At 37.8% G+C, this 26,420-nt stretch overlaps 2 protein-coding genes and 1 long non-coding RNA gene across 3 annotated transcripts; 2 read left to right on the forward strand and 1 right to left on the reverse strand.

The window, feature by feature from the left end:
- Positions 1 to 721: 721 nt before the first annotated feature.
- On the reverse strand, positions 722 to 2,822 carry LOC140007516 (uncharacterized). The gene is made up of 3 exons (XR_011814831.1): positions 1,662 to 2,822; positions 1,439 to 1,542; positions 722 to 1,306 (listed from the first exon to the last, which is right to left on the reverse strand). It is a non-coding gene; the product is annotated as an uncharacterized lncRNA (long non-coding RNA).
- Positions 2,823 to 17,353: 14,531 nt separating this feature from the next.
- On the forward strand, positions 17,354 to 19,133 carry LOC140007296 (uncharacterized). Its single transcript, XM_072050020.1, has 2 exons — positions 17,354 to 17,762; positions 17,884 to 19,133. The coding sequence occupies exons 1-2, from the start codon at positions 17,354 to 17,356 to the stop codon at positions 19,131 to 19,133; spliced, it is 1,659 nt and encodes a 552-aa protein (XP_071906121.1).
- Positions 19,134 to 19,510: 377 nt separating this feature from the next.
- Positions 19,511 to 19,843, forward strand: LOC140007297 (uncharacterized). Its single transcript, XM_072050021.1, has one exon. The coding sequence runs from the start codon at positions 19,511 to 19,513 to the stop codon at positions 19,841 to 19,843; it is 333 nt and encodes a 110-aa protein (XP_071906122.1).
- The last annotated feature ends 6,577 nt before the right edge of the window (positions 19,844 to 26,420 follow it).

Genomic DNA, 26,420 nt, shown 5'->3' on the forward strand with positions numbered 1-26,420 from the left:
TTCTTTTATTTGTGGGTAGTAGCTAAGAGAAGCTAAATCTTTGTCTCAAATTTCTGTGAAAAGTTATTTTGCCTCTGAAAACAGAGTTTGCCAAATTCCTCCTCCGAAACATATCAAACTGTTCATCAAGGAGAGGAATGCCTCCCGTCTTTGCGAACATCTTGATGACTAACCCCTCTAACTATTATTGTTATCATTATACAAATATATCAAAAGAAGCAATTTTACTTGACACAAGGAAGAGTTCAACTTTTCCATAGAGCGGAAGACCTATCAGACATGAACTAAATTTCAGCACCAATCTTGATATAAAAAATGTGAAATTCAAGAACAAAAGGTAATTGTCAAACTTAAGAGTAGTCTCAAAGAACACAAGCCCCTTGTAGGTGTTTTAGACTACATAGATTTGCATAAATGGAACAAAGCATTGTTCACTTCGATGTTTCGGAACAGAATTGCAAAAGCACTCAGCAGTGAAGAATCACACAGGCCACTAAGGTCTGCAAATGAGCATAGGCGGCAATAATGTACCAAACGACAAACAACAATAAGGAAACCTATATAAACTGGCACTGACTAATATTTTTAGATTTGAGCTTGCAAAGTATGGGTAGAGTTCAATAGTTCTTTACTGAATCCAATCTCATGATCACCTAATTGCAGGAAGAAAAGAACCACAGCAATAATATTAAAGAAGAAGTTAACGTAGCATCTACAGATATTCAGAGAACGAGTTAATGATTTTGGCATCCAGAACATTATCAACGCCCGCAAAGGGCAAAAGTAATTGAACTCTGCTTCTAAATGGACCGAAATACCTCAATACTTTATATGTCAAACCACGAATACCCAATAGTTCAGAAGATTGAACTCACAGGAAGGAATCTGTAGAATGAAACATTAAAGTCCAGAGTCAGGAATCATACAGAAGAAAACAGCGCCAACATCTTTTGGATCCAAAAGTCGCGAATTTGATATTTTGTGTGTCTTTGAGCATCTAAAGCACAAAAGTTTCCTCCATACGCTTAATGAAGCGCAACCTCACAGTTTTTGAAGCGCCTCCTCAACTTTGATAACTTCTTGTTAACGAATGATTGCCTTTTTCCCGAAATTCACCTTCATAAGCATATATAGACATCTTCTGCAACACACTCCCATGCTTCAGAAAATATCTTACTATCTGAAACTCGTATTTTCTCCCACTGAAATTGTTTATTTTAACTTCTGTAAGATGCTCAGCCAAACACCAAGGTTTGTCTTTAGCACTATTCTGTAGGAGTATATTGCGGTCAATTTCCTCTCCGCACTGATCAAAAGACAAAAGCGAAACCTTGACATTAGATTAAATAATTTTATCTCTACCTATTTTTAAAAGGAGAAAGGCAAAACTCATTCGGTCCACTCCGTTCAAATCACCTAAGTTCAAAGGCCAACTCACCATGTCACAGACAAGCACTTCCAATTTTCAACGCGGCATGCCAATAGGTCCAAGTGTGTCAAATTTAGAAGTTCAGGTAGCAGATGATTTGTTTCATTGAGGCACTTCAAATAACAACACAAAGTGCAACAGTTATTCAAATGGAAGCAAAATATGTATTGTAAGCCCAAAAATCAAGAAAAGGTCATTAAACTACAGATATTCACAATTAAAAGAAATTTACCTCTATAATATAGCCCCATTAACGCAGAATCTTTACATTGGACGTTTCATCAATGAGCTGGTGAAACTGATAAGCCTCATCCAAAGAAATAAAACACAGATCAGCTCCAATAAAAGATTTCAACTTGCAAGTTGAGCCAACTAGTGGGCACGAAACACAATCACATTCCAGATACTCAAGATTCGGGGTGTTAAGAACAACCCTATCCCCTCCAATAGGCACATTCCGAACCAACTTTTTTAGTAAAGGAATCGAAATATCAACTAATTCAACATCAAGAAGATTGACATTGGAACCCGCAAATCCTCAAGCAATGGACAGCTCACAGCGACTTCCCAACGTCGAGTATTACTGAGCAGTCTCAGCTCTCTTGCTAAACTCAATACCTTCAGACGAGGCAAGCATGATCGTTCCAATTCTGGAACCCTGAGGATAAACCCTCCATGTAATTTCAATACCACAAGCAATTTGCGTCCAAATATTTCAGGTGGGATGGATTTTAAGCTCTCGCAGTAGCAAACTCGTTCAACGAATATGTCAACAACTTCAACATTGCTACAAAGTGGAGAAGATATTCACACCTTAACTAGGTCCATTTTCCCATGACATAGCTCTAATAATCTAAGCCGAAGTTCTTTTACGGAAGTTTTGTGAGATTTATCAGGTCTCGCAGCTAAACAATGGGTTCCCGCCTCTAACATCAGTTCATCGTTTTTGTTAACACCACGTCTGCCTTTTAGGTCAGGAATTTTGAAAACCAGTGACTCATCAAAGTCAATCTTGGGAACATCTAAGAAAAGGTACCTCCACCTGGTGGAAAGAACGGAAGTCACCGCAGCGAATTTTGTCCGGAGGAACGAGAATACGTGGTGGATGATGGCGTCAGGCAGATCGCTGAGTTCCTGCACTACTAGTTTCCTCAGGCATGGCTAGTTTTGAGATGGGTTGTCAACCATTTGCCTGGGAACTATGCCCTGCTGAGTTTTTCAATCATGGCTGCCTTTGACATGGGTTGTGATCATAGGAAGGACTCCGGCCCTAGTGGATGCGAGTTCCTCAATCATGGCTTGGCTGTAGGCGGCATGTCAATGGGTTACCTTTGGGTTGAATTCCTTTAATCCAAATTCAGATCTATTAAATTTAGTTAAATCCAGATCCTTATGGAACTGAACAAAATAAATCCAAATCCAAATTCCTCTGAATTTGGGTATTTAATGGGTATCGGTTCTATTTTTCTACACACACTAAAATAAAAATATATTAAAAATATATAGATGTGAAAAAGATATAAACAGCATCCAATTTTTTTCAAATAATAAAATTAATATTCAAGAAGTTGAATGCAATATACGACTGCTTCTAATTACTATGATTGCTTGATTCTCTTTATTTTTAAAACTCCAACTGTATCTACGTCTAATCTTTCATTTATTTGTCTTTACTTTTTCTCCTTTTCCTGAAATAGTTTGTATTAATTACAATGACAACTAGGATTAATTTTAAAAAAAACAATTATGAAGTCTTATTGTATTCGATCTAATGACCATATAATGCCAGAATATTTTATATATTTACCAATATGTATATAATTTTAATTATATACACATGGGTCTGAATAAGGTCTGGTATGAATTTGGATTTGGATATTAATTATAAAAAATTAGACCCTACCCAACCCCACAATTCTGTTATAGGATTTGGGTCTAGATTTGAGAAATTAAATCCAAATCCGACTCAAATATATCGAGTCTGGGTTGAATTTGGGTAAGATGCGATCCACTAACATGCCTACTTGGCTGCTTTTGAGATGGGTTTCTTTCAGCCAAAGATGCCCTAAATAATTAGGCACTATTATTTAATTATTTTATCCCAAAACTAGTGATGAAATGTAACATAGTTTGATGATTATTATTTAGGGTCCATTTGGGTTGAGGTACCTTTGGGTGCCAAAAGTAATTTTGAGACTTTTGATGAATATCATTCCATAAAATTAGGAGTGGAGCTTCTGCAATTAAAAGTACTTTTAGTAAAAGTTCAAATTTGATGCTTTTAGAATAACTTTTGTGTTTGAAGAAATAAAATGTTAAATTTAATCATGTTATCCTACATTGTGAATTATGAATTAAATAAAGAGATAAATACATTTAAAAATTTTCAAATTACACATTATTAAATACAACAAGTACTTATTGAACTATATATCCAAATAATATATTTAAAAGCATTTAAGTACTGAATAAGTACTTTTATTTAAACTTCTATTAGGTAAAGTATTTTTCTCAATAAGCTACTGCAATCATAAATGGGTGATTAGTTACCTTATCCACAAAACTAATGGTCAAATGTAACGTAGTTTGTTAACTCAAGTGAGAAAACATGTTTCGTCCTTAGAATTGTTAACAGTTTACTCCAACAAAATATAACATTATTATCAATTTATCTCCTAATATTATTGTTTAGGCACCACTAAATTAATTTAGCATATTGAAAAATTTTAGATGAAGTTACCTTCCTCTCTTACAATCAAAGAAATATGAGATACCAAATTAAAAAGTCAACAACTGTTATTATCTCTCTTTTTTCACTATTGTTAGTTACTAAAAAGAAAATGAGATAGAAGAAAGAGTGAGAACTTAATTCTGAGAAAGAAAATGAGAAAAACTCAATATTCTTATTATTTTAAAATCACTCCTCACTCTTCTACCTTCCACCAAATTAATTCCAACTCTGATGACCTTAAAACAATCAAAATATTAGATTCTTCTTTATTTTCTCTTCTTTTCAAATTTGAGTTTTTGGCGGTCTCTCTCTCTCTTCCATCTCCTTTTCTTTTTCTTTGTATTAGTGGGAATATGAAAAAAAAAAAAAGAGAAAAACCCTTTTGCCATACCAACATTTCGAATGAAGGTTAACATCCGTGCATAAGCAAGCACATCGAGACATTATCCAATTAAGTTATTGTAGTTTAACTGAAATTTATTGTAAATGAACTTTAAAATTAACTTGTTAGTGAATTCAACAATCAAAAAACACAGCAATCAGCACCCTAGCATAATTCTCCAGTCACTTGAACTTTGACACATCCAGTCTATTGCTCATCAATTTCTTAAGTTAGCCACCTGATCATTCACCCTGCAATTGAATGCGTAAATACTCGAATCACACAGGACGGATCATTGCTAAAGTTTCATTATCACTATCTTGTGTCTTCCTAATGCTACCATCAACTCCGCATTCTCATCCAAAATGGTTAAACCAATTCTACCCTGCCGTTTTTCCCACGTTCCATCCATATTGATCTTCAAAGCATCAACGGGTGATTTGTTCTGCTTCCTATTTAAGCTGTCTTCGCCAAGTATAGCCACAGCCCTTTGTGATTGCTAAAATTAGAAATTCGAGCTCTTCGGATCCAGTTTTGTCCAGTTGTATAAACTGATAGAACTTGGATTTAAACCGAGAGAATTTCGGTATAAACTAGTACGATTTTGGTAAAAATACGAATTATAACTGAGTTGGTGTAAAACTCCCGGTTACACCAAAAATACAATAGTTTGCACCGAAATTATACTAGTTTACATAACTGGACGGAATTGGACAGAACCTCAGTTGGAGAGGTCCTAGATCCGTTAAAATTCTGACATTTAGGAACATATTCCAGCTGCTAAACTCTTTGCCTTCATCAATCTATCCTCAAGCATATGCTTGTGACTCGCGAGCATACAGTGCATATAACCCACAATCGCACCATGAACAATGCAAACTCTTGCTCTATTGTCTCTGCTAAAAAACACCCAAGCACTTGAAAATTAGCCACCGTAGATTTCTCTACAATGGCAGAGTTCAAGCCTATCTCAAACGTCCCAAGCAAAATAGCAAGAGAAGAAAATGTGTTATATATGCCATACACTTCCAGCAGAAAATTGTTCGTGAAGTACGATCCCTACGAAGCCACAATCTTTAGCGTGGCCACTATGTACATAATGAATGAACCGGATCTATGCGTTCCATTAATCAAGTCTCTTATATTAAAAGAAAGAAGAATGAAAATGATAGGCTTCTATTATCAATGAATCGACACCTAAGAACATAACTGTTCGTCTAGCTTGCATGTCATTACCTTGGTCATCAGATAAATGCTTAGTGGGTTTTTTTTTTTTTTTTTTTTTTTATTGATAGGAAAAAGGATAGCACAAACATACAAATGCTGCATGGAAGCAGCTATTTAACCTGACATCTACGGAAGTTTGGAAGACCCAACCTATCAAGAGTGATATCACCTTTTACCAGACGGGGCAATTCATTAAATGACGTATACGTTATAGATACCCTCGATTCCACCCCAACATTGGACAATCTATCTGCAGGCCTATTTGCTTCACGAAAACAATGTGAAACTACCTTAATAAACCTTCTAGCTTCCAACATCTCTTGTAACTCCCTGCGCATCCTCCAAGGACATCGTGCCTTACCTTGAATAATATGAACCAGCTCTAGAGAATCAGATTCTACATGCAAATTTCGGAAACCCTTATCCAATGCCAACCGAACACCAAATAGGAGCGCTTTGAATTCTGCATGTAGGCTCGTAAACTCCCCAAAGAAACAGGAGAACCCAAAAAGAAATTCAGCATTACAAGATCGAAGAACGCCTCCTCCTCCGCTCATGCCCGGATTACCCCTTGAGCACCCATCAGAATTAAGTTTCACCATTGATTGCACTGGACACCTCCAATGAACTATTCGCACTTGGTAACGTCTCACCAATCCAGCTACCGAAGAAAAAAAATCTGGCCAATCTTGATATTGCAAATAAGGCTTCTTAAACTTTAGGTGAAAAAGATCACGCATGTCACCCAGGATTCTCTCACATATGAGTGCCACCGGCAAAAGTTGACCCTCAAACATGGTTTTGTTTCGCATTTTCCATAAGTTCCAACATATCAAAGAAGGTAACAATTGGATGAGAAACTGAAGGTAAGGGTTACGAGTAGGTTTCAACCACCAACTAATGACCCTGTGTCTTACTGTGAAAGAAGGATGGAACCCTCCGACCACCACCTCAAAGAAATGCCAGATTTTGCTCGCCACCTCCCCATTACAAAAGATATGGTCAATAGACTCGGAACATGGAGATGAGCAACAAAAGCAACGAGATGGACCTAGTATCCCAAGATGATGTAGCCTATCCATGACAGGCAACCTGGCTCTTAGCAATCTCATCATGAAGAAAGAAATGTTAACCGGTAAACCCTGAATCCAGACCGATGAGTACAGCCAAGAAATGTTACCACTGCCCTGTACACATTTATAAGCTGTTGATATTGAAAAATCGCCAGAGGTGCTAGGGGCCCAAACCATGCTATCCGGGAATGTGTGACATGGAGGATCAACCTTCAATATACGTCCCACCAACCATGAGGGTAACACGTCGTTTAACTTGTGCACATTCCAGCGACCTTGCTCAACGTAGTCATAGACTGCACACTCCTGGAAGGTTTCCACCTGGTGACATAACGGACCTTGCCCCAACCAATTATCATGCCAAAAATTGACCGAGCCATCGGATAATTGCCAAAGAATGTGTTGCTCCGCCTTTCCTTGAATAGCCATCATCCTCTTCCAGGTCCATGAGCTTCCCAACTTAACTTCAGCAAAGCAAGGATGAGTTTTAGGACAATTTTTGCAGTGCATGAACTCAGCCCATAACGACTGTCGCGACCTAAACTGCCACCATAATTTCATAGAAAAAGCCTCGAATACATGCCTTAACGAACGTAAACCGACACCCCCCCTTTCCTGAGATTTACATAATTGATCCCATTTAATCCAGTGGAATCGCGGCCCATTGTCGGAGAAGCCCCAAAGAAAGCCAGCGAATATCTTTTCCAAAAAACCAAACAGAGACTTGGGGGGAGTCGAAGCTGCAAACAAATGAATAGGCATGGAAGACAACACACTGTTAAGCAAAACCAACTTACCACCATACGACAATAGCTTCCCTTTCCATGATAACACCCTGTCTACAATCGAATCGCAAATTTCCGAGAAATAACATTTCTTTCTCCGCCCAACATATAATGGACAACCCAAGTACTTGACAGGAAACTCGTGAGGTTGAAATCCAGTGATCTCTGCAACCATACCTTTGCGTACCCTAGGGATAGTAGAATGCAACAAGAAACAACTCTTTTGTTGATTAACCTTTTGGCCTGATACCGATACATAAGAATGTAGAACGTTCATGACCAATCGAATTGATCGCTTCAATCCACTAGAAAAAATAATCACATCATCGGCATAGGCCAAATGTGTAATACTCGGGCAATCTGGATGGACTTTGAACGGCTTAAAACCCTTGCAAAGAAGCAAGGAATTAAGAAGGCGAGAAAGAACCTCGGCACTAATTACAAAAAGGCCCGGTGAAATAGGATCTCCTTGACGCAATCCCCTGCTGGATTTGAAAAAACCTTGGGGAGCACCATTGATTAATACTGAAAACCAAACATTAGAAATCAACCGCCAAATCATATCGATCCACCTTTCTCCAAACCCAAACCTTCTCAACACCTGAAGCAAGAAAGGCCAAGAGACTCTGTCATAGGCCTTTGCCATATCTAGCTTCAAAACTATATTTCCCCCTCTATTTGGTCTTCGAATATCAGAAATCAGCTCCTGAGCCAACAGAAAGTTATCAAAAATCTGCCTGCCCTTTACAAATCCACTTTGTTGAGGAGAAATAATGCTTGGAAGCACCTTTGCCAAGCGAGCAGCCAAGATCTTTGAAATTATTTTATTGACAAAGGTGCAAAGACTAATAGGCCGAAATTGATTGAAATGTTGGGGGGCATTAACCTTGGGGAGCAACACGAGCAATGTAGAGGAAATACTCTTCGGCAGTTCATGCCCACAAAAGAAACTCGTCACAGCTTCACATACATCTGTGCCAACCACCTCCCATGCAAAAGTAAAGAAACGACCAGTAAAACCGTCCAGTCCAGCCGCACTCTCCCCATCCATCGAAAATACCACAGATCTTATTTCATCATTAGAGGGAAAACGTTCCAATTCAACATTTTGTTCTGCAGAAATTAACTTAGGAACCACTTCCAAAACATTCAATGATCCCATGATAGGCTCCGCGGATAGTAATGACTTGAAGTATTTCTCCGCTTCTGCCGAAATATGGCCTTCGTCTGATATCCACTCCCCCTGGTCGTTCTTAATACGATGTATGATTGATTTAGCTCTCCTCTCCGCCACCACCGAATGGAAATACTTCGAATTTGTGTCCCCGTCCTTTAACCATTTAACTCTTGATTTTTGTTTCCAAAACGCTTCCTCCCTAACAAGAGAATTTTTCAAGATTGCCCTTGCTTCTTGCAGAGAAAGCCAGTGTGGTTGAGATGGCTCATTGATAAATGCATTTTCTGCTACCTCTACTGCTTCTTCAGCTTGCTTCACCGCATCAAAAATATTACCAAACACCTCACGAGACCAAAGTTGGACGGCTCGCTTAACAGAACGTAACTTTGCAGCCAGCCGTTGTAGTGGTTTCCCAGAGCATGGGACTGCCCAACTTGACCTAATAACATCCAAGAATTCTGGCCTCGACATCCAAATGTTCAAAAATCGAAATGGTTTAGGCTTGTTGTCCAGTCTAGTTGAAGTCGAAATTAAAAGCGGGGAATGGTCCGAAGGTTCCCTTGCCAGATGTTGCACCATAAAAGAAACTCCCGACGAAGAAATCGACTGATTCACAAGCACTCTGTCCAGACGCTTCCAAATACGAGCCAAACCACCCCTATTGTTACACCATGTAAAGGGCGACCCCGAAAAACCAGCATCAGAAACACCCGCCAGAGACATAAATGTTCTCAACTCCATCCCTTCATCCACTCGAAAAGGCAAACCGCCCCTCTTCTCATTAGTACTAACAATAGCGTTGAAGTCCCCCATCACCATCCACGGGCAATCTGAAGGATTTTCAGCTAACAAATTGGTCCAAATCAATGTACGCTCTTGCGCAGTGGACTTTGCATGAACAAAAGAGACATAAACTGGACTTGGTAAAAGTTGAGATGTAACTTTAAGAGATAAATGTTGAGCTGATTCTCCAACACGATCACAAGTAAACGATTTCTGGAAGAAAACCCAAATAGAACCGTGACTATTGACAAGCCAACATCCCATTTTTAGACGAGCTCCAATCAAATGTATGTCACACGGTGAAGTCTTAGGCTCACAAATAGCCAGTAAAGGAATAGAAAACTCATCAATCATCCACTTCAATCTTCGAAAATTTGGAGTACGCGAGATACCCCGAATATTCCAAAATAAAAAATTAATCATGAGACAAAGCAGAAAAAGAGTTTGAAGATACCTTTGCCTTAGAGCGTAAAGACCGATTACTCGTGGGAAGGGTTCGAGAGCTCTTCGGTTTAGCCTTATTAACCAAATTAATCCCCTTCCCGCCAGTAACCTTGTGTTGAGCTTGTTGAATGATGGGATCAAGATTAAAAATATCAATAACCAAGGATTCGGATTCACCATGTTGCCCGGATAACATCCCTCTCGGTGATAATCTCCCAGGTCTATGTTCTGCATTGGAGATCTCCGCCTCTGCAAGTTGGAGCTCGGCATCTGATATTTCCTCTCTCGAGTCAGACAAAGCCTCTTCTAGTTCTACAATGCCCACATCAACCTGGAAAAAATTATTGTCAAGAGTGATAGCGGTTTGATGCTGTGAAGGAGATGTGTGCTTTGTTTCACCCCTTGGCTAAAGTGAAGACAGAAATGGGCTGTCACCAACTTTAGCAAGAGTTGGCTTTTGTTTTTGCGATGACCCAGCAGTAGATCGTTGCTGCAATAAATCAGAAATCCCATCTTGAATTTCTTCCCCTTGAGAAAGCTTGGCGGAAGTTGAAGAAAGTACATTGTCTCGTGTTTGTCGGCCACCGAAATCAGTAAAGAGATTTTGCAGCTTCGTGTTTTCGGCTGCGTGAAATTGTTCAACGCATAAAGTTTGTTCCATAATGGATTGAGGCCCCTCAATGTCATGGTCATGAATATTGTCGACACTATCAATTTGCATTGGATAAGTTTCAGACATTTGCTTTCTTTCGACAATTTGTTGCTGTAATTCTCCCAAAGAATTCTCCACTGCCATTTGTTGCTGGGACCCTTCATTATCATGATGTTGTACAATGTTCTTCATGCCATCATCCAAAATGGGTTGTCCAGCAGAATCCAAAGCTACTTTTTGTTGTCCCACATCAGTAACTCCATTCTCTGCCGTAACCGTTGCCGCATCAGAGACAAGCTGAACAGATAGAGAAACCGCTGCTGTGTTTTCTTCATTGTCATCCACCCCTGCTAATGTCAAATTCTCAGAATCTTTCTCATTAGTAATTGTATTATGCTCAGGTGAAATATGTGCACGATCTACCATAAGATCATTGTTCCCATCAGTATCCATTATTTTCCTTTCGTCTTCGAACTGGACAGATCTCACATTCTTCACCCTTGCATCTGGTGATGTCCCTTCATCCTCAATCATACCAGGAAATGGTACTTCATCAGAAACTTTCCCATTAGAAAGAGTCTTACGCATTTGTTTGGTTACTAGCATGGAGTCATGTTGACTTTGTAAATGTACACCATGTTGCAGCCGCTTGGATTGAGTATATTCCACCTCAGTCGAATTCTTTTTGCAGTCTACAGACAAATGACCCAATCTCCAGCAACAAGAACAGTACGGTGGCAAATTCTCTGGTACTATCTTTTGCCAAAAACCTGATTCTCCTTCAACAGCTACCCAGATCCTTGGTACAACTTGTTTCGATACATCAATCTCCACACATACCCTGGCCACACTAGGTCTTGTCCCAGCAGCCGTTGCCGAATCCAAGAACAAAGGTCTTCCTACTGGAGAAATTATGGAGAACAAAGAATGTTTATCAAAATAATGGATAGGTAAATTAGGAAGACCTACCCAAACTGGAACCAAAGATGATTCTTTATGCACATGAAACTCCCTGGTCCATCGGAATACACGCATCGGATATTTGCCCAAATGCCAAATCCCTCTCGTCCAAATCCTGTTGAAATCTGATTCAGCTGAACACTTAATCAAAACATGTCTATAATCCATCAATCCAATGGAAACTTGATCTTTCAGATTTAGTGAAGAGAAGAACTTTCGAGTCTCCTCCAATGACGGTCTTCCATGAGAAAATTTTCCAACCAAAGCCCATCTAAACGGTGCCGCAAGTTTATCCACATCTTCTCTGGAAAATATAACCGCAGCTTCACCCTTGTAAACAGACGCTTGCCGAATTTGGATAGGTGATATAGAAGGCTGTGAGAAAAGTTGGGAAAAAGATTTTTTTTCTGTAGGAGACCTTTGCCCCTCAGCCGATGGCTGAAGGGCAGCCATTCAAGCTAAATGGATTCACGGAGAAAACCAAGCTTTTTAGAAAGAAGGTTTTTAGAGAGAAGGCGGAGAGAAAATCGGCCGCGAAGTTTTGATTGCTTTTATTGGTAAATGCTTAGTGAAACAGTTTGTGGATGCGGCTTGAAATCAAATCACCTACTGAAGTCATAAAAGTAGTTTATTAATGGCCATTTGCTGAGCTGCGTTATTGACATTGGTTTTATGATTTCCAATAGTTTTAGAGTAATTTATTGAATTTCAAGAAAAATTCATTATATTATTTACTTAATTTATTTTCTCTTCTTGCTATTTCTTCTTTTTGTTTTCCTTTTGCATTCTTCTCTAACGACAAGCAATTCCCTAATTTTCTCCAATTTCTATTAAAAAAAAGGAAATTTCTTCTTTATTTGGACATACCACCATACATTTTTTTCCATTATTATTTTTAAATTGTTTTAACGTATTCTTTTGATTTTTATTTGTCATTCATCATTTTAACCTTAGCCATGACTTATTGTAATTCAGTTGGTACTAACGATTCCGAATTAAAGAATTATAAAGTCATATTCAGTGAAAATTTTGATTTGTAAAGGTAAACTTTAGTTCCTACTAATGAAGTGTAGTAAGCCCCTTAGATAAAACTGTGAAAACCGATGGTTAAAGAGATTGAAGAGAACAAATTTATACTTCTTGAATAGAAATTAAGTTACTCAAAAGTCAATCCTGGGAAATTTACTTGATAATATTACTTAACATTTTCAACAATTGACATTTGGTTCAACTGACTATGAAAGGGAAAATCGTCCAAAACGTCCCTCACATTTTGTAAAATAACTTTTTTCGTCCCTCACTTTTAAAAGTATAATTTTATATCCCATACATATTCACATCGGACAAATTTAGTCCCTAACTAGGTTTCTGATCATTTTTTTGCCGGAATCCATCATGTGCAAGGCACGTGATCATTTTGAAGGGTAAATTTGTCAAATTATATTTTACATAATCTGATCCATAGTCCTCCACATTTTATAAAATAAATTTTTTCATCCCTTTATAAAATAATTTTTTTCATCTCTCACATTTCACAAAATGAATTTCTCCATCCCTCACATTTCAAAAAATGAATTTTTCATTTCTCACTAATTATGTGTGTGAATACATTTTTTTAAACACATGTATATATCTATTTGATTTTGCTTAATAATAATAGTATAAACACATGTATGTAATTGGGCCAAACTTGTGGGCTATCTTCTCTTTTGTATGATTATGACTAATATTTACCAATAGAACCTTAATTTGCATATTCTTATTGTATTTTGACCGAAAATAGCTTTATTGGCCAACTTGACAATGAATGCAAGATTATTTACTAGCTAATACCAGATGAAATCAAATGATCATGTATAATATATGGTATTCGTATTGTTAAGTGAAATCAAATAGACACATACATATATTTATGCTATTCGTATTATTAAGCAAAATCAAATAGACATATACATGTGTTTAATCAAAATGTATTCACACACATTTTTTTTAGGGTTTCCCTCACATACATAATTAGTGAGGGATGGAAATATTCATTTTTTGAAATGTGAGGGATGGAGAAATTCATTTTGTGAAATGTGGGGGATGAAAAAATCATTTTATAAAATGTAAGGGACGAAAAAATTTGTTTTATAAAATGTGGAGGACTGTAGATTAGATTATGTAAAATATAATTTGACAAATTTACCCTTCAAAAATGATCACGTGCCTTGCACGTGATGGATTCCGGCCAAAAAATGATCGAAAACCTAGTTAGGGACTAAATTTGACCGATGTGAATATGTAAGGGACATAAAATTACATTTTTAAAAGTGAGGGACGAAAAAAATCATTTTACAAAATGTGAGGGACGTTTTGGACGATTTTTCCACTATGAAATTTAAGCTTTAAAAACAATAAGTACACGATTTGGACTTGATTCAAATTAGTTTGAGCGGACTTAGATAGATCAAGTTTTGCTTTAACATGTTAAACTTATTTAAGTTTGTAATCCATCAATTATTTTAGTATCTAAATGTACTTAATTTTTTTTTTCAAAACTTCTAGTCAAAGAAGATTTTCTTCCTTCTCCCTAACTTCCTCCACTCTTGTCAAACAAAACAACAACTTACTCTATGGGAGGAAGACCTATGATTTCTTTTTATGTTCATAAGTAATAAAGTCTCTCTTAGAATTTCTAGTGAGAGTATTGTTTTCTGCTAAGGTTTCCTAGTGGGAGATTTCTTCTTTCCTAAAATTTTTCTAGTGAGAGTTCCTTCTTTCTTAGGGTTCCTAGAATTTTCTGTTAGTTTTGTGCTTTTTTGTTCTATTTTTCTTTGTTTTATCTCAATTTTTTCAGATCTAATTGTCAGATCTAAAATTTCTGAGCCTATTTTGTTAGATCTCAACTTCAAATAAGGGCTTGAAGCAGTTAAACAGTAGATCTGAGGGAAGAAGACATGTACAGATATTCATTGCATTAAAAAGATTGATATCTTTTGGATTACGTTGGAAATTTTTTTTTGTAATTTCCCAAATCTGATGTATAGATCCTTCAGATTTGTTATGTGATGTATCTGTAGATCCTTCCTTCAAATTTGTTATTTCCGTGACATGTTTGATGATGTATTTTCTGCCATTAGTTCAGCTCTAACGAATGAAATCGTGAATTTTATTTTAAAAAAATGTACTTAATTAATTAGTGGATTACAAATCTAAATATCTTCCAAATAATTTAAGCAACTAGAAGGATTTGAAAGGATTTCAAATATTTCATTAATACCTCAATCCAAATGCAGCCAAACGTAAATTGATAGTTCATCCCTGTATATATTGTGGAACATAGATAAGCATATTAACAAAATCTTTAGACATGCCTGTTTTCTTTGACTGGAATTTTGTTCAGTTAAATTCACCACATTTAACTATTGCCATCAACTAATAAGTCCAGGGTCTTGCAACTTTCCCAACGATTGGCGCTTGAAGTGGATTGTGGAATGGAACATCAAAGAATAACCTGCAGCATTTGGTTTCTTAAAACGAAATTAATGAAAATGAATTATAACAAAATTGAGAACTCTGTGGGGAACAAAAATATCCATCTCTCTGTCCTGAGTGAGAGTCAAAATTTTCTCTCTCTTGGGAACTGTGCCAATCTTCCTCCTTGGAAGGGTACTGAAGCATTTTGTGTCTGAAAACAGAGGAACAAACTCAGCACTAAAAACAAAGATTCACTTTAGCATTAAAAGGTATTCCGACATCTTTAGGTTTACCATTAATCCACTATCGACAAGATCTCAACTCTAGTTCTGATTGGCGGACAAAGGGAAGCAGTAAAGTGCAGGCATTACATTACCTTTCCTGTTGGAACTTTTCTCCAAGCTACGACAGGTATCTTTAAGGCTGTTTTCCAAGGATTCTTCAAGGTTTTGCATGTACTCTTGAGCTGTTTTTTTATTGCCTGGTAGTCTTCTTTGTTTTCTTGTACTGAGCTGCTTTAATAAAAAAAAAGGGGGGGTTGAAAATAGGAAATGTTATAAAAAAAAACCTACTTTTTCCAAAAATTCCAATCTTGTTGGTTCTTCATAGCAACCAAATGGTGCCTGTTTCTTTTCATGGTTTTTTGGTACAAAAGGTGTAACTTTGGCATTTAGGAAGGGCTTCCGGCTGTTTTTGCCTGAACTTCTTACCCTCAGTGAAACACACATTTGGTCCTTTTGTAGTTAGGGTCCCTCTGGGGCCAGCCATCCCCCACTTCTAGATTCTTCGATCTGGACTGGTCTTCAACTGTGATATTCCCTCTTAGAAAATCAGTAGGAGTTATAGCGGAGGAATTAGCTGATATACTGGAAAAATTTGCTCTTTCCAGCAAAGAAAGGGGAGAAACAGAGATTGACTTGGGAGATGTTGGAACAAATGTGAAGGAGTGCAAGGAAAGTCTGGTTGGGAAGGTAATGGGTGAGAAAATCATAAATTTCGTGGGAGTGAAAAATTTTGTTACACTAGCATGGGGCTACCCTAAAGGTCTCAGGGTGGTGGAGGTAGGTGTTAACACTTTCCAGTTCTTTATACCAAGTGAGAAGGATAGAGAAAAAATTTATAAGGGAGGTCCATGGATTATTGATAGCTAGATTTTAGTTATTAGACCATGGTTCGAAGGATTTGAAAAGGAAGGCGCTGATTTTAACCTCGCTCCATTATGGATTCAAGTGTGGAATCTCCCAGTGCACTGGATTTCTAAGGAGGTGGGAAAAAAGATAGCATCAATGTTTCATGAAACCAAGGAAGTGATTATCCCTCAAGGAGGAGGAAAGGAAGGGAGACACATCAAATTACTTGTGCTGGCTGACATATCTCAACCTCTTATGAGGGGTACCACGGTGAAGACGGAAGGAAAGGTGAAGTAGTTAAGTTTCAAATATGAGAGGGGACCTGATTTCTGTTATACATGTGGCAAAATAGGACATAGCGAAAGGAACTGGCCAGATAGCAGTTTAGGTGGGAGAGGCCAACAGGATAATCAATTTGGGCCATGGTTGAGGGCAGGAGGGGGGAAATTGTCACCTTAAAAGGAACGGAGGGGGAGGCAGCCTGCTACTATTTCCCCTAACAAGCAAAGGTGGGGCTTTAAGGATGGTGAGCTAGTACCAAAAACAGGTGAAAAAAAGTTGCTGGTGAGGAGTAAGGCTAGAGAGGATGAGAATACAAGTACGGATAGTGGACATGTTGGGAGGAATATACAAAGAGATGCCATAGTGACAATTCAGGAACCAGGAATTATGGAGGACAGGGGTGAAGAGATGGATAACAGTAAGGGAAATGAAAAATAGACACACGAAATGCTTGAAGGGAGAGTATGTAGAGGTCAATTAGACATAGTCCTGGACAAGGTGGTAGAGCTATCCTCTCAGGAACCTGAAGCTATGTGCATGCAAGTAGAAGATTAGATTGATGTGATAGAGACACCGAATAATAAAGGAATGACTAGAAGAACAGGGAAACAATTAAAAGCTCCAGTGATAAAAAGAAAGTCCATGCGATAGGTTAAGCTTACTAGGATGAGTAAAGAGATTACGGGGAAGAGAAAATTCCACCTGACTGATGAAGATATGGTGGATGTGGAAGTCACTGAAACACTTGGAAAGAAGTGGAAAAGGGGGAGTGATCAAGAAAGCTATGTAAGCCAATATGAAGGGGCGCTGGCTAGCCTAACTTGGCCACCCATGAATGAATGAAAGCACTGTTGTGGAATTGCCAAGGTGCTGGAAGCCTCTTGACAATTCCCCAGCTAAGGGAGGCTTGCAACCTCCTCTCCCCAAATATGGTCTTCTTGTGTGAGACCAGAAATAGACAACAGTTTATGCTGAAAGTGAGAAGACAATTGAGGTTTGATGAGTGTGTAGTGGTAGAGTCTATGAATAAGTCAGGAGGTATGACAGTAATGTGGAACAATGAGGTTAAGGTTTTGGAGGTCCAAACAACTGCTTTCACTATGGAAATCCACATTATGGATACAGACAAGAATGTGGACTGGTGGTTCATTGGCATATATGCAAGTACGGACAATCAAGTTAGAAGGAATCAGTGGCAAGTAGTAGAACGAAGGAAAGTGCTATGGGATCCTAGATGGATGATTACGGGTGATTTTAATGACATTACATCAAATGAGAAGAAATGGTGGTAGAAAGAGAGAGGAAGGAACCTTTCAAGATTTTAGGAACTTCATTGAACAAAATGGTCTCATTGATCTTGGGTTTGAAGGTAACCCCTGGACATGGAGTAACCACTGGAATCTAGAAGGTGAAATCAAACAAAGACTAGATAGAGCGTTAGGAAGTAATGATTGGAGCCAAGTGTTTGACAAAACTCTAGTTAGACATATTGACAATGTTGGATCAGACCATAGCATGATGCTTATAGATTCCAACCCTCTCACCGAAAAGAGAAAGAAGCGATTCATTTTTGATAAAAGTTGGCTGAAAAAAGAGGGGCTGGAACAAGTGATCAGTCAGGCGTGGGAGGAGGAGCAAACAGGCTCCAATATGTACAAAGTGCATAGGAAGGTAGCAAACTGCAGAGTGGCGCTACTGAGGTGGAAAAATAACTTCCAAGGAAATGCTAGGAAGCGGATTGACAATCTGAAAAAGGTACTGGAAGAGCTCAAATTTCATGACTGTGATGACAAAAAGGAAAGAAACAGGGATCTTAGAAGACAATTAAAGGAGGCTTATGATGAAAAGGAACTTTTCTGGAGTCAAAAATCAAGAGTGCAGTGGCTTAAGGAGGAGGATAAAAATTCTCACTTTTTTCACTCTAATGTCAAAGGAAGGAGACACAGAAACAAAATACAAAAACTACAAAGAGAGGACACCACATGGACTACATTAGAAGAGGAAATTGGAGAAGAAGTGGTGAATCAATTTAAGGAGCTATTCATGAGTAAGGGAGTGACTCAAACTGATATGGTTTTGGAGGGAATATCACAGACAATATCAGACCACATGAATTCAGAACTAACCCAACCAATCAAAGAGAAAGAAATTAAAACTGCACTCTTCTCCATGAACCCAACCAAAACCCCTGGTCTTGATGGCATGACACCACTATTCTTTCAGAATTTTTGGCACATTGTTAAAAATGACATCATAAAAGCCATTAAAAGTTTCTTCCATTCTAGCCATATGTTGAAAGCTATGAATCACACAAACATATCCATTATTCCCAAGGTTGAGAACCCCACTGAGGTTAAGCAGTTCAGGTCTATAAGTTTGTGTAATGTGTTGTATAAAATCATTTCAAAAATTTTACCAAATAGATTGAAAAAAGTTTTGGGAAAATGTATTAGCAAAAACCAGGCTGCCTTTGTTCCTGGAAGGCAGATTTTGGATAACGTGATCATCTCTCATGAGTACTTGCATTACCTCAAAAACAAAAGAGAAGGATCTCATGGTTTTATGGCCTTAAAACTAGATATGTCGAAGCTTACGACAGGGTCGAGTGGGGATATCTAAAGGAAATCATGGTACAACTGGGATTTTGTGGTAGATGGATCACTTGGATAATGGAGTACATCACAACGGCTTCTTTCTCCTTCAACATAAATGGAGAGCCTAAAGGATATGTCATACCTTCAAGAGGAATTAGACAATGAGACCCTTTGTCACCTTACCTATTCCTCTTAGTCTCACAAGGCTTTTCACACTTACTTGATCAAGCACAAAGGAGCAAAAGGCTTACTGGGATGAGGATCAGTAGGAATGGCCCATCAATAACTCACCTATTTTTCGCAGATGACTCCTTAATTTTTTGCAAAGCAGATAAGAGGCAAGCTGAAGAAGTGAGGAGAATTTTGAAGATTTATGAATAGGGTTCAGGACAGGTGATCAGCATGGAAAAATCATCAGTGTTCTTTAGTAGAAATATGGAGCCAAAAGATCAAGGAGAAATCTGCAGTTGCTTGGAGCATATAAAGGTGGTGAAGCAAGGGAAGTATTTGGGGCTGCCAATGGTCATCACTAAAACCAAGGCCCAAATCTTTGGTTTCATTAGAGAAAAATGCAAGAAAACGATCTTCAACTGGTCCAACAAGCAGCTAAGTCAAGCAGGAAAAGAGGTTTTGCTGAAAGCAGTAACCATGACAATGCCAACTTACGCAATGTCATGTTTTAAGCTTCCAGTAAAGCTATGTAAAGAAATCAATGCCATGATGGCAAGATTCTAGTGGGGGGAGGATAACGGGAGAAGGAAAATACATTGGTGTTCATGGAAAAAGATGTCCACTACAAAGAATGATGGAGGACTAGGCTTTAAAGATCTCCAAGGCTTTAATAAAGCCTTGCTAGGCAAACAGGTTTGGAGGATCCTCACGTGCCCCAACCTGTTGCTTAGTAAAGTGTTGAGAGCCAAGTACTACCCCAACACATCCCCACTGAGTTGTGAAGTAAGAGGAAATGCATCATGGATTTGGAAGAGTCTAATGGGATCAAGAGATGAGGTGCAGCGTGGAGTTAGGAAAAGAATTGGAAATGGGAAGAGCACCAACATTTGGGAAGATGCTTGGCTACTGGAAGGGAAGGAAGGCAAGGTAGAATCCCCAAAACCCCTGGGATACAAGATCACAAAAGTTAGCGAGCTGATATCCAGCTTCAAATGGAAATCACCACTCATCTTCCGAATCTTTAGCCCACACGAAGCTGGGAATATACTCAAAACGCCTATAAGTTACACAAGCAGACCTGATTGCTACTTCTAGAGTCATAGCACAAATGGAAAATACACGGTCAGATCTGCTTATGAAGCATTCACAAAGGAGGATAGACAGCCTAACGCACAAATGAGCAGATTGGGAGAAACAAGCTGGACAGGGGGAAGCAACAAAATCAGGAAACAACTATGGAAAATCAGAATTAAACACAAGTACAAGTTGTTTCTATGGAGAAGTCTACATCAAGTGTTACCCGTTAGAGAAGCTATATTTAGGAGAACGGGAAAGGGAGAATTAATCTGTAAGCAGTGTGGAGAAACTAATGAGACACTTGAGCACATGTTCTTCCAATGTAGCAAAGCAAAGTTGATATGGAATATGGCTCCGTTACAATGGGATGGGCTTCATGAGTACACAAGCAATTTCAAGAAGTGGTGGAGCATGCTAATGGAAGTAAAGGTTCGACAGGATGGAATACAACACAATGCGTTAACAGTGGACATCCTTTGGCACATTTGGAAATCCAGGAATGAAGTAGAATTTGAAGGCAAAGATAGGCATCCAATGGAAGTAGTTAGAAAAGCAGTGCACGACTGGGAGGAGTATCATGAATGCCAACAGGTACAGCAACGAATGAGCATCTCCGAAACAAAAATAGCAAACGACCAAGACGACGTGGGGGAACCAGAGCCAAACATGCTGAACATTCATGTAAATGTGGGGCAACACACTGAAGGACACAATATGGGAATTGGCATCACAGCAACAAATGCACTGAACTAGATTGGTGCAGCGTGGATGCTCAAGGAAAGAAGTATTGGATCAGCTGTGTTGGACAATTTGGTGGCTATACAACTGGCACTCTGTAAGCTAATAGAACGTGGCTGGCAACACATATAGGTTCAAACATCATGCAACCACACTTTAAAGATGATAAACTCTCAAGCCCCAATCAACATCCGTATAGCAGGCCATCTCGAGTCCATTAATGATCTAAGCTTAATGTTTAGGACATGCTCATTTGTTAGCCAGTCTGGTAATGGTAGTACTAATACACTCAGTTATACACTAAGTAAGCAAGCAATGCACATCTATTTTGATGAGGAGTTCTTAGATTCTCAGTGTCTTAGTACACTTTTATAAAGGAAAACTTGAGCCCTTGCTCATACTTTGTAAACTGTCTCTTAGCGGGAATATATTGATCTATCGTTTCCGGAAAAAAAAAAGAATTATAACAAAATTCATTATTTGAACACAAATTTAGACATCACTTATCTATTAAGTGTTCAAATTTCCAAATCCTTCAGCATTTTTTCACCCCCCTTTTCACTACGCATGACATAACCCCATTTTACCCTCTGCTATGAAGCAGTGGTGGAGCCACATAGGTTTGAGGGAGGCAATTGCTCCCCCTCAAGATTAATAAAATTATATAATGGTCTTGAAAATTTAAACTTTTTAAGTTTGCATCACATTTGCACCCCCTGAATTTCATAAAATTCTCTCTTCTAGTTGTATTGCGCTCCTTAAGTTTAAGAAAATTCCTTTTCCTATATAGACTATGCTTTGAAGTTTTATATATTCCTCTTCCCCCCTCCCACCAAAATTCTACATTTATCCTTTAAAACAAGATATTTTATTGATTATCTCTAACAAAAATTTTAGACATATTCCAAATGAAACATTAATGAAACTCTAATGGGAGAAAAGGATTTGGAATCTTAAATCGAAGTAGTATATTTCTTATATAAATATAAGAGCATGATTTACGTTAAAATTGACTATTACACCCCCTCATCATAGGGTCCTTGTTATGCCATTGGTATGAATTGTGAATGATTGTTCAGAAAAAGCCCCAATCTGAATTGGACATAAGCATCTCTTAAACCATATTGACACGGAATCTTAGACTCCATTTGGAAGTTGGAGTTTTGGATAGTCCTTGCTTGGTAGTTTTTTAAGAAAAATTTTTTACGTTTTTCGTAATCACATTCTCCAATCATTTTATTTTTTTTATCTCACATACATCAAACCATTGCAGTATATTTTTCTATAAAAATTCCAAAAAATAGTAACCCAAATGAAAGTGGACCTTTATTTGTTAGTTTTTAGTAAGAAGGAAAAGAAAGGAAATGCAGCAGCTAAAACTTTCTGCCCAAATTGGGCGAAAATGGAACGATTCTTGGAGGAAACTTGTTAATTTTTTCAAAATGCCTATTTTGTCTTTCAAGAGCATTACAACAAATATTTAATGACTTATTTATTCAGAATCATTCCACTTGTTCTAAAAAAATCCCAAGCAACCTAACAATCAAGTCTTCTCTTCTCTTTCTTTCACTCATAACTTAAGTTTTCAACTTAAGTTTTTCCTTTTTCTTTTCTATCCTAGACTCGCAAACTAAGCCTTACAGGTGTTGCAAAAAGTCTTCACCATACCACCTAATCTTTCACTAATAATTAGTAGAGACATCTGCAATTTTGAATGGAGAAAAGTAGTACAACCAATAAAGTAAATTTTTTTTCTTAGTCAAAAGTATAACTATAATGCATAATTGGTAATAAGTTTTTTCTCCAAAAGACTTGCATGAGTGATGTTTCGTCACTACGTAATGCAAAAATTGTGAAGTCTGGACTTATCTGAAAGAGAATACTTCAATACAGTAAAACATCCAGATAAAGTGCTAAATGGAACAAAATATCAAAGACAGTCTATTGTCAAAGAATAACAGTTGGGAACAACAATGCACGAAAACATTGACAATAGTTGGGGAACCCATTGACTAACTAGAGTTGGACTGAAGCAGGGTAACAATGGCAGTTCATGCTCCTTTCAGTGGGCACAAACTCTTTACAAACATGGTCTTACATACCGCAATGAACAAAACTGTTTCACTCAGTGGCCTGACTTTTGCCCTCTTGGAAGCAGTCGCTGGCATCTTACAAAATTGATAGAGGTGCTAGAAAGGCAATCTAGAACATTCAAAGGAGACTAATTACAACTATAGGATTGTCTAGATCTTTAGTAAAGCTAGATCCAGCGCAGAAGGAATGACTACAGCACTATAATGCACCATTTATCTCATAGCCTTTTAAGCACCATGAAAATTCTGCCAACTTCTCAACTGGAAGTACCTATTCTTGACCCTTCGCTACTAGCCAGGAAACCATTCTTTTTATTTGTAGATACCAGCTAAGAGAAGCTAAATCTTTGTTTCAAATTTGTGAAAAGTTTAATTTTGCTTCCAAGAACAGTTTGTTAAACCTAGTCCTAGTTTTAAAGATATTTGAACATTTCACCTAAAAGAGGGAATGCCTCCTGTAACATTTGAAGGACTACACACTCTACTATGTTTGTAATATTATACCATCTATCTGGAAAAAGCTATTTTACTTGACACAAGGGAAAGTTCAACATTTCGCCAGAATAGAAAGAGGTATCAGACATTAACTATTGCAAAACTTTAGAAATAAAAATGTGAAATTCAGCAATAAAGATATTCTGAAACCTTGAGAGACCTAAGAGAACGTATAAGTCCCTTCTAGGCTTTCTGACTCCATAAGTTTGGCATGAATGAAACAAGGTCTTATCCACATTGGTATTTTGGAATGGAATTGCGAAGATACCCCAGCAATAAAGAATCATATAGGCCACTATAATCTTTTGAGCTCTGCAAAAGAGCTAACAGGCAGCAATAAAGATGAAGAAGAATTAGGGAAATCAAATAAATGGGCATTGGCTAACTATATTAAGACTAAACTAGCGAAATATGGCCCCTCCTGGCATTAGTCGCATTTTATAGTTCTTTTACTGGATATAAACATCATATCAACTAAATAAGGGCAGAAAAGAGCCACAGCAATATTGCATAAATTATCTGAATGTTCTGAAAGGAAGTTAAGATGGCATAACCAGGGAAAATAGTACATGATTTCAACATCCAGTGCATCATCGACAACTGCAAAAATGACTAAAATATAGAAATGTATTTTCTGATGGACCAAAATACCTGATAGGTTATATATGAAATTCCCTCAAAAAAAAAATATCAGCACAATGTACCCACTAGGAAGGAATCTACAGACAATAAAACATTGAGCCCAGAGATTAAAATCCTACACGAGAAAACACCTCCAACTTTTGTTCATCCAAAAGTCACATTTGATCTCTTGTGTTTCTTTGAGCATCCAGAATACATACTTTTACTCCACAGATTTAATTAAGCACCGCCTTGCAGTTTTTTGAGCACCTCCATAACTTCAATAACTTCCTTTGAACCAATGAACGACATTCTTTTGAAAATTTGGGTTTGGAACCATATATAGACATCTTTTGCAACACACTTGCATGCTTCAGAAGATATCTAACTATCTCAAACTCATACTCTCTGCCACTGAAATTTTTCATTTTGACTTCTGTAAGATGTTCATACTCTATCCCACTGGAAAATTTTGTTTTAGCTTCCATAAGAAGTTCATCCAGATAATGAATTCCATCTTCAGCACCAGAGTCTAGGTCTATAACAGGGAGAACTTCCTCTGGGTCCTAACCAGGAAGAATCAAAAGAAAAACCTTGACAATCAGATCAAATAGTTATGTCACCATCTAATTTAAAAAAATAGAGGCCAGAATCATTTGGTTCAGTCTGCTGTAAGAGCCTTAGTTCAAATGCTAACTAACCATGTTGCAGGCAAGCATTTCCAAATTTGGTGTCCTCTTTAGTAGACTCTCCATAAATACCCAATTGTGTCATTCCGGATTGCAAGAAGCTCCAAATGTGTCCAACTTTGAAACTCAGGCAACATAGCTTTTATCATACCAAGATACTTCACATAATGTAAAGTGTAAAAGTCATTCAAATGGTAGCAAAATTTAAGATGAAAAATCAAGAAGAGGCAAGTGCAACATAGATATTCAAGAGTTGTACCTCCATAGAGAATCCCTGTAAATGCAGATACTTTATGTTGCACATTTCATGAATAAGCTGGTTAAACTGATAAACCTCATTAAATTCTAGTTTATCCAAAAAACTAGTAAAGATAGATGAGCTCTAACCAAATATTTTCATCTTGCAAGCTGAATCAATTACTGGGCAGAAAAAGCAATCATACTCCAGATACTAAAGATTCGGGGTGTTAAGAACGACCCTTTGCCCTTTCTGATAAAGAATCCAAACCAACCTTTTTTAATGAATGAATGGAAATATCAACTAATTCGTCATCACAAACATCGACATCAGAAATCCCCAAATCCTCAAGCAATGGACAGCTCAAACCAACTTTCCACACCGTATCATTACCCATCACTGTCAACTTTCCTGCTAAATTCAACACCTTTAGATTCACATGAGACTTCCAATTTTGGAAACTCAAGCGCAAACTTTCCATGTAATTTGAATACTACAAGTGTGTTGCATCTGAATATGTTGATTTTTCCAACGGCCGTAATGTTTGACTGTGGCATAATTCTTTCATCCCACATCGCAGCAGACAGCAGGAAGGCTTCGTTGGAAAGCCTATAAATAGAGAGTTATATGGGCTATTAGTTTCTTGAATCATCTAGCCCATTTGTAGTCAAATATTTTAGGCTCTTTTATTTTGTATTTTGGAATATTTTTTAAACCTTTTATAAGTGCCTTTTGGCCTAGGAACCACTTTCTTATGGCTTTTGTATTTTCTTCTTCATAGTAGAAATATTACTCCTCCTCCATGGACGTAAGTCAATTTGACCGAACCACGTAAATCTTCTGTGTCTTTTATTTGCTTTGTTATTTTGTCTTTATTGGATTGCCACAACCTTTTTATATGGTCGGTTTTACCGCCTAATCATTATATGGTCGGTTATACTGCCTAAATATTATATGGTCGGTTATACAGCCTATTTTGTTCTAAGTTTAGTTTGTTTACTCCTGAGCCAGTTCTAAAAAACTGATATTAGAGTTGGTTGATATATTTTGCAAGACAGGTTCATCTTGTGGGGCTCATTCATCCCGTGAGGACCGCTCAACCTGTGGGGCCCATTCACCTCGTAGGACCCGTTCAACCTGTGGGGCCCGTTCATCCCGTGGGATCCGCTTACCCTGTGGGACCCACTCAC

This window comes from Coffea arabica, chromosome 5c, assembly GCF_036785885.1.
Source record: "Coffea arabica cultivar ET-39 chromosome 5c, Coffea Arabica ET-39 HiFi, whole genome shotgun sequence".
Lineage (NCBI taxonomy): Eukaryota > Viridiplantae > Streptophyta > Magnoliopsida > Gentianales > Rubiaceae > Coffea > Coffea arabica.